The 9,503-nt window shown below is 46.6% G+C and overlaps 1 protein-coding gene across 6 annotated transcripts in view; it reads left to right on the forward strand.

The window, feature by feature from the left end:
- NEDD4L (NEDD4 like E3 ubiquitin protein ligase) overlaps window positions 1–7,514 on the forward strand; it is a 340,490-nt gene extending 332,976 nt beyond the window's left edge. For all 6 annotated transcript variants that reach the window (XM_041739415.1, XM_041739414.1, XM_041739418.1 and 3 more), the window contains one exon: window positions 2,594–7,514. In XM_041739415.1, the coding sequence (XP_041595349.1) occupies window positions 2,594–2,696 (103 nt within the window). In that variant the 3' untranslated portion in view covers window positions 2,697–7,514. The remainder of the gene's footprint in view (window positions 1–2,593) is intronic.
- Window positions 7,515–9,503: the final 1,989 nt, after the last annotated feature.

A 9,503-nucleotide genomic window follows, 5' to 3' on the forward strand; every position in this document is an offset into this window, starting at 1 on the left:
CCCAACCGCGTTTGGAGTCTTTTATTTATTTTAACTATTTCTTCAACATTCCACATTTGATGATGCAGATACCTCTTTCTTCCCTGAGTGTAAATGTTCTAATACAAATCTTTTTGTTAATTGTTAAAAAAAAGGGGGGGGGAGGGCTGTGTTCCCCACTGCATGCCTCTCCTTCCGGCCCCAGACCAGACTGTCCTGGAGGAGCGAGCTCTGCTGGCTGCTCACGGCAGTGGTGCTGCCATCAAATTAGCTGTAGACGTGTCTGATTTCTTCCATGTTTTATGAAAAGGCAAAGTCGACAGTTAAGCTTCAGAATAAACACCTGGTTAACCAGCAGAGCAAGAGCTACTGTACTCGTCATAAACCTCACAGGTGTCTGATCCGTTTAAAGGGCTTCACCTCCTTGGTCTATCAGAGATCACTCCTTGGATGTTTAAAATTACACTTTACGAAGGATCCCAGACCCGCCTGCTCTCTGGAGTAGATTCAAAACGACCTCCCGTGGCCCACACGTCCTCCGTGTGTGGGAGTGAAGCTCACCGAGAACTCCGAGGCCACTCAGCAGGCTAGGGCCAGGCCAGGCCAGACCCTGGCCCCTGGCTGCTTCACGCTTACCCAGCATACGCTGTGCTCCGGGCACTGTCCTCAGCACTTGATGTGCGTTAACTCATAGGATCATCACGATGATTCTAAGCAGAGGATCATACACCAGGGGAAATGGTCACAGATCCTCGAGAATGCATCACCCACGTCCCCCTAGGGACGCCCGGGCCTGCACTGTGAAGGACCTTCTGTGACCGAGCAGTCTGCAAAAGTGGGGTTTTGTCCTTAGAACTGGTAAGGTCACAGTTGAGAGCATTATCAAACTGAAAACCCTTTCAGATGGTCTTCAGGATTCCCACGTTTCCGAGGACTCCAGTTTGAGAAGCAGTGCCTTCTCTGCCGTGACTTTTAGCAGTTAGTGACTTAGAAGCCTCAGAGCTCGGCGTGTCCTGTTAGAAACCCGCTAGGGATTTCTACAGGGCCCACCGGGGGCGTGCGTGGTTTTCTTAAAGCTGCTGAGAGCAGTGAGGCCTTGAACTGTGAGGACTTGTTCTGTTGTTCTGTTCATATTCGGAATCACAGGTCAGTGCTGGGAGGGAGTTTTCAATCCTGAGGCATCACAAGCAGGGATTAGGGGCAGCCCGGGGCTGAGTTCCGCTTCTGGTTTACTGTGTGACCTTGGGCGAGTTACCTAATCTCTCTGTGCCTCCATTCCTCTTTCCTAAAGTAGGGGTGATTGCTAGCACTCACAGAGCTAATAGACGGAGAGTACTTAGCAGTGCTGGTCGGCACGCTCCATGGACGTCAGCTCTTAAAGAATCATCATTAGCTGCGGCAGGTGCCTACAGTCATTTTCTTGACGGGTGCACATCAGCAGTGCACACCCAGGGGTATGGGTTCTAGCTCCTTGGGCTCCGAGCGGGCAGTTGGTGAACGGCGAGTGAGCAATAACATTGCTCACTGTCAGGTCGCCCGGGTGGCTCAGCAGTTGAGCGTTTGCCTTCAGCTCAGATCCTGATCCCAGGGTCCCGGGATCGAGTCCTACATCGGGCTCCCTGCACGGAGCCTGCTTCTCCCTCTGCCTGTGTCTCTGCCTCTCTCTCTGTGTCTCTGATGAATAAACAGAATCGAGGGGAAAAAAAAATTGCTCAGTCTTCGGGCGCTTGCTTCATGGATGGAACACCTTATGTGTGTTCTGATTTGACTTTCCCAACATCCTGAGAGCAGTCTGCCCACATCACAGAAAAGCAGATTGATTGAGGTGCTTGCCCTCAATAGAGTGAGGTGACTTGCCCAAGGTCACACAGCTGGCAAGTAGCAGAGCCAGCGTGTGAACCCGGCTGCATAGACAAGTGTGCTTCATTGATCTGAAGGCCTCCCTGTCACCACAGTGATTGATCACACCCCCACTGAAGCCTTCAGATACTTGGGTTTTGTTTTTTTTATATATAAATGGAGCTCTCCACTCCACATGTCCATGACTCGGTTTGACTTTGCTTCGAGAAGGCAGCTTAGTGTTGGGATTCTGGAGACGCAGAGGGCCTGGTTTCCTGGGGTTGAGGGCTCTCGATGCTCCAGGCCCCGAACCTGGAGAAACCATTACCTGTCTCAGAGGCCTGTGGTGGAAACGGCATGAGTTACTATCCAGAAAAGCACTTGGCTTGGGATCTAGTGTAGAGTAAGTGAAAGCATTGGAAAGAGAATCAACCTTGGTCCATCCCTAACATGTAAGTGCTTGGTATTGGAGAGTCTGGAACTCGGCACGCATGTCAGGGACCTCGCCTTTCGGGGGCCTCCCTCCCCAGCTGGGCTTTGGCCTCACATCTAGTTGTGGTAGAGCGGTTTTGTGGCCCATCAGAAAATTCTTTCCTCTCCTCCATAGGTTATCTAACCTCTTTGACGTGGATGGTTCACTGGCATTTATTTTTGCTGACTCAGAATTGTTGGGGAATACTCTTCCATCCTCATACCAGACTCCCCCTTAGCCACAACCAGGAACCGTGAGGGAACAAGGCTGACCTTTAACCTATGCTTTCTGTTACTCCTGCAGCTTTAATCGCCTTGACTTACCTCCATATGAAACCTTTGAAGATTTACGAGAGAAACTCCTCATGGCTGTGGAAAACGCTCAAGGATTTGAGGGGGTGGATTAAGCACCCCCGGCCTCGGTCTTGGGGTGGTTGTTCGTCCAGCAAGTCCTGCTTGCACTTTTGCATTTGCCTAACAACAGACTTTGCAGAGACCAGGCGGAGGAGCAGCCCCGGCGTGGCTCCTGGAGCCGAGCCTTCGCCCGTGACTTGCCCAGGTTCAGACCCGGGAGCCCGGTCCCAGGTCACGTTCCTGCATTTTCCACCACGAATTATCAACTGGTTGATGTGTACACGAATTACATTTCAGGAGGACTTACTCTATTTATGTTGTGCCTCTGTAGGCAAAGCCCTTAATAAATATTTTACATACTTTATAATGACAATGAATGGAATTAATCACTCTACAGGTATAGTATTACAACTCATGTTTACTTTTTAAAAATGATTTAGACCGATTTTCAGATTTTATTTCATTATAATTAAAGATGTCTCGTGTACTTGGAAAAGTGAGCATATTTTTTTTTGTATTTGAATTTCATACCAGGTTTCATGTCAGTGACATTTTTATTTTTGAAGTACTTTGACTCCCCGCTCCCCTGCCCTACTCCCTACTTGATTAGCATTGGAAGACTGATTTTTGTCCAAAAACCTTCTACAGATAAGGACTTTGAAAGCATTTAAAATATAACCATTAGGCATAACGATCATTTTCTCCATACTCAGAATACAAACTGGATATTACATTGTTTTGTACAAATTTAGCATACTAGCTGCAGGCCGAGAGAATTGTAACCATAGCATGACAAATTCGGCGCTGACCCGAAGGAATCACACCATTACTCCTTAGAAGTAACTCCGTGTGCCAGAGCACATCTGAGACAGGATTGGACTCTCAGAAGAGACATGACTTCCCCCTCCTTGATGCTGTACAGTCCTTCTTTTATCACTTTTTTCTTCTTTGCTGTTTGTGGTAGAGACATTTGAATGAACCTTGGCACCGCTTGATTTGAAACTGTGGAAACCTGAGATCTGTTTGATGTCTTATCTGTACGCGTTCGCTAATGGTAGCCGAATAACCAATTTTTGTTCTAACTGCACCAATTCTGAAGGCACTTTATGTACTCCATGGAGGTCATACCTGGTTTTGTTTATGTTTTGTTTTTTTTTTATCCGAGACATTAAATGTGATGATATTTTTTCTCCCCGCACACATCTTTCCCGTGCAATATCTATCAATTGTGAATCTGGCTGCTGGTGTAGAAAACCGTCTGTAAAGCTGAGCCTACAGACCTAGTCCTTGCCAATTGTTCTGTGATTTCTACGCAACTACCTAGATTAATGCACACTTAATCGAACCGGGTTTCATGACCTAGGACATGTTGCATGCTTCAACACTGTGTACTGCTTGAGTGGTGTCTGTTCTGTGCTGCATTAAAAGCGAGCGGGAACTCTTGATTTGACACCCCCACCCCCGACCCCCCCCCCCCCCAGGTCGGTCAGGCTGTGAAGCTGGTGGGGACCGGGATGGAGTTGGATTCTTTACCACTTTGTGAGTGTTCGTTGCAGGATTCCGTGGTGTGTTGTTAAGAGAAGGCCTGAGGGCCAGCGTGGGCGCTCAGCAACCCTGCTGTCCTCTTAACCTGGCTTGTCCTAAACCCTGTCGTGACAGTCAGGAGCTCTAGAGATCTGATCTCTTGCCAGTCCTAGATAAGACAGAAAATCGTGGTTTCAGGGCCACTCCCCGTTTGTTACGTAAGAAGGACCTGTTGATGTAAGAAATTCATTTGTTCCCCAGCTCTGGGAGGCTTGTGAGAAACCATGAATGTTTGTGGTTGTAAGTGAGCTGCCTTACGAGGTGCAGAGGTCGGAGCTGTCCGAAAGAAGGTGGGTTTCTACGGAGCTGAAGATTGGCTCCCTTTTCCCATTGATTTAAAAATCTCCAGTAGTGATCGGAGAACTTAGATGTTGAGTAATTAGAAAAAAACAACATTGCTCATTACTTTTATCTATTTGTGGGATGTGTTTTCCTTTCAGTCACTATAACGTCTCAAGGCAGAAACCCCCTCCGTGAAGCCTCTCCTGGGCCGGGGGCTTTCTGTCTAGGACTGGGGCCAAAGGCCGTGCTGGGATGGATTCTGAGAATGATCCATGTCGCCATGGGGGAGGAAGCCCACGATTCTAGTTGAAGAACTGGGATTCTACCATTCTGCAAACTGTATTTTCAAAAAATCAGAATATTTGGTGTAAATGCAAATTAGGGAAGAGTTAAAAATACAAAAGAAAAATCCGTCCTAAGACCGTTTCCATGCCAGGAGCAGATAGGGATTGTCGAATACTTGAAACACCATAGTTGTGACTGACCATTCATCTCCTGCTAACTGCTGGGTTCGGGGGGTTTTTGTTTTTGTTTTGTTCGGCTTTTAATCCACATAAGATTCCCTCATCTCAACAATTCTCAGTGTTTCACTCTTTGTCTAAAATAGTCCTAGATCTTGTTTTCTCTGAATGCTGACAACCACTCTCCGACGTCTTCACGACAGAGTCATGGGTGGTGGCTAAGAAAACAGAAACAGACTGCCAGTCCTTCCCATCAGCAGGCCCTGGGCAGCGTTGCCTCTTCTGGTAGTTACCTTCACTGGCACTTCTCCCATGTCCAAGGGCTCTGCACCCTCTGATCTGGCTATTTTAGTTCCCCGAAGAAGGTGCAGGTTATTATGGGTCATTTGGCCACGAGGTTAAGAAGCTAGTCCCAGAGTTAACAACTGCATGTGAACGTGAGTTAGCACACCTGCCTGTCGGTCCTGGGTATTTCCGTCCCTGTCCGTTGGAAAGTCCAGATTAGCTTCCGAGTGCACTGCTTTCCTGGCAGCTGCCTCTGGAACAAGAAGCCATGGGGCATTTGTCTGTTTTAAAGCCCTATTTGCTCTGAGACATTTTTTGTTACTTACTTCTCTACAGCCAGTCCTGTACCGCATCTCAAGAATGTAAGATGCTTCTTTGATTTTCGTTTACAAGGCCCTTTGGTCGAACGTCAGATTTTCCCTGTGGTCAGATGACAAATGCTATAAAGCGACTGACGTGGGTTATTCCTCCCACATAAGGATGCAGTGACGGATTCTGAGAAATGGTTTGCAAAATATTTGAACCACATTCTACATCTCTCATCACGAGATAGTCAACATGTGCCGTGGCTCTTTGATCTTGCCAGATCCAGACTGGCCCCCCTGAAAGCCAAGTCCATATGCAGCAAATTACAAATTGTTCCAACAGTTAACTAATTGCTTAACACCTGACTCTGGCATCTTCCTAGGTCTTGTATCTCACCTCTGAACTTTTAAAATCTACAGGAAGCGTGAGTTGATTCCCGAGCCCCTCCCCGCTGTGCTAGCCAACCTCTTTTCCTTTTTCCTCCTCACCCCCTGGTATTGACCCGCCGGGAGAGGAGGGCACCACTGTCTGGTTATCATTTCCTGCCTCGTCAGTAGGGGGCGGTGCCGCGCAGGGTGACTGCCTGGCCCGCTCCCTTGCTGACCCCCAGGAAATCGAGCACTACCTCTTGTCTCATTATTCGGGCTTTGGGGTACATCCTGAGAAGTCACGTCAAAACTGCCAATTTCAGGTCTGAGATGCGTTTTTAAAAATCCTTACGAACTCCACTTTGTATTTTAGATTTTAAAACTGGGAAGACAATGTGATACACTTTGGACCATTTTTTAGTTTATCTAAGCCTTAACGAACAGTGTATATACACTTGCATATGCGCGCACGTGCGCGCACACACACACACATACCCCAAGAGTGTTTTCCGTGTCAGAAGCAATGCTGTAGCTTTAGGACGTGAGCTTGTGTAATGTTTTATTTCAGAAAAGGATAGCTTTCTATCGGTATGAAATTTTCCAAGAAAACTTCTCATTAGACATCTATCCTTTGTGAAAGATGCTGTGCGCAGAGCAATGCATGTTTAAAATGCATGTCTTCTTGTTCGCTGGGTTTATGTTTCTAGGGAGTATCAGTAGGAATCTAACAGCACTGGCTATAGACCTCTGTGTACTGCATCTCAACCTTGCATCAGAGCATCGAAAGCCTTTCTGATGACCATGACCCTGTGTCTACAGACATCTGTGTTCCTGTGATCCAGTTTGCCCTTTCACTCACTGATTTCACCTAGATTGTCACGGTTTCCTTCATGTTAACTTTGCAGAACTATGATTTTCCTTTACTCCTACCTATGTGAGATGTATATACATGTATACGTACGTATGCTGTCCAAATATATACATATATATTTGTACGGCATTTGTACACCTTTCTCGAGAAATCTGGTTTCGAATGAGAGTGAGAGCTTAGTCCTTCTACAGTTTTCTCCAAGCTGTGTCCTGAGATTTCTGACCCTCAGAGCCCGAGAGGACCCCAAGAAAATGATGCTAATGTGCTGTCATTCCATAATTCAGGATCTTTCACCAAATGAAACATGAAAAAAACAGTGACTTTTAAGGTGAAAAGAGTTTCAAGCATTCCAAATGAATTCTCAATGTTTCATAACTTTTTATTATAAACCCCACCTCCTCATAATACAAAGCCAAGTACTATTTGATACAGTGATTACAAACCAAACTACTTTGAAATTTTTTAAAGACAACTTCTGGGTAACGCTCCTTTTCACAATCAGAATGGCTTTAAAATACGGTTGAATTTGATACACACAGGAAAAGTTTTGTTTAAGAACAAATCCTTTTTGCTTTTCATTTTTCTTGAGAGATCTTAAAGAGAAATTGTTAGATTGTTTTCCTGACAGCAAAAGAGTAATGTGACAAAATGAAGTTGTTGTAAAGAAGTGATACAACTTGTCAAATATTTAATAAAGAATTATGGAAGCTGGAACGTTCTCTACATCGAGTATTATGGGTTGTCTGATTTCAAACTTCTCTCGTTGATGCATTGTCTGAATTGTTTCGGGGGTGTTACATGCCTGCAGATGTATAGCGCTCATTTCCTTAATATCCCTCAGAGCCCCACACCTTTCAAATGTCGTTGAAGCCTCCCCAAAACACAAGGCTCACACTCACTGGGATGCACGTCTGTTCTTAGCTGTCATCTCATTACTAAACTTGGGAATTAATGACTTTATATAATATTTGCATAATTTGTGGGAGTCCATCTCTAGAAAGGCTTACTTTACCTTGTTTTGTTTGGTCTTTTTTTTTTTTTTCCCAACCTCTGGTTTTTAACCAACCATCGATTTAATGTGAGTCAGAGTCAGTCATGAAGCCCAAAGAGGTTCTCAGAAGAATGATGCTATCAAAGTCCAGCTCTCCTGTCAATTCCCTGTTACAGCAATAGCCTCCTCTTGGTGGCCATAACCTGTCCCCTCAGGGACTGCCAGGAGGGACCATCCCAACAGGGCATAATTTAGTCCTTTTTGGGTTAGGAGTAGATGGCATCTTGCTGGGAAGGTGTGTGCAGCATCTGCTGTGCTGGTGGGTAGAGGGCCTCCAAACTTGTATACGTTCTTTCTGAGGGAAAAAGACAAGTGATGGAATAAATAGAAGAATTAATTATAGTAGATTGCAGGACCCTGTCATGACCTGGGGGACGCCCATTGGTGGGGACTGAGTGAGAGGGAAGTTTCCCTCTGTGGGGCTGACCTCAGGCAAAAGACGAATTCCGCCCCCAGTTGGCTTGTCCCCTCCTGCCCAGGGCCTCCGCAGAGCTCCACGGGAGATCGTGTCCACCTAGCGTGCTCTTCTCTATCTTCGAGTTTGAGTTGGCTCTTGTAGCCTCACCCCATTCCCAGCCAGGTGCCCAGCAAATTGGCCGTTTCAAACACACCATTTTCATGCGTAGATGGGCACCCATCACCTGCAGTTCTGCGGCCTGGGTGCGTACAGGGTACACAGGCTACAGAGTGGCAGAGAGGAGGGTTTGGGGCCAGAGTGGTGGGAAGGGAGGGCACTGGTTTTCCTTGAAAGCCTTCTTGCCTCACCACATCCCAATGCTTGGGAAAAGCCTTTTTTTTTTGACTCCCCAAGCCTACAGCTAACTTGCAGACCAGTTCTCTTGGAAGGGGTGTAGGGTACTGCATGCAGCAAGCGCACCGCCAGGACGAACCCACGAAGCACTGAAGAGGAGTGATGTGTGAGAGGCACATTAAAGGGAAATTCTACTTTGGGGCGATTTCTAAGCGATGCAATGCCATGGGCATTGTACAGTGCGGGGAGTTTCCGGAATAGGAAGTTAACCATTTTCAATCCTGCTTGGCCCTGTCCACCAGACTGGATAATGACATGAGCTAAAGGGAGAAGCTATAAATCATCTAGACATAGACTTTTTTAAAAAGTTTTATTTACTTATTAGAGATACGCAGAGACATAGGCAGAGGGAGAAGCAGGCTCCCTCTGGGGACCCCGATGAAGGACTGGGTCCCAGGACCCCGGGGTCATGACCTGAGCCAAAGGCAGATGCTCGCCCACTGGGCCACCCAGGTGCCCCTTGATGTAGCTGCTCTTGATAAGGAAAGAGAAGCTAAAGAACGCCGAAAATCTCTCACCTCTCAATAGAGCCCAATAATGCCATTTTTCCTTAGTACTAAAGACTTTGAGTCCCAAAGCACACCTTTTTTTTTCCCCTCCAACATTTTGAGAGTTTGAGAACAAACATTCAGAAACGTTAAAAGAATTGTGTGCTGAGCCTCAGTCCACCCACCCCCTAGCTCGGGCATTCCACTTACCCAGCTTGCCCTATGGATTCCTCTGTCTACCGATCCTTTAATCCCTTGTAAGCTATTGGGGTATTGCAAAGTGAACTGCAGGCCTGTTCCTCCCCCAGAGACTTCAGCATGCCTATCATTACCTAGACTTTATCATTTAGATT

The sequence above is a fragment of the Vulpes lagopus genome, chromosome 24 (genome assembly GCF_018345385.1).
Source record: "Vulpes lagopus strain Blue_001 chromosome 24, ASM1834538v1, whole genome shotgun sequence".
Classification (NCBI taxonomy): domain Eukaryota; kingdom Metazoa; phylum Chordata; class Mammalia; order Carnivora; family Canidae; genus Vulpes; species Vulpes lagopus.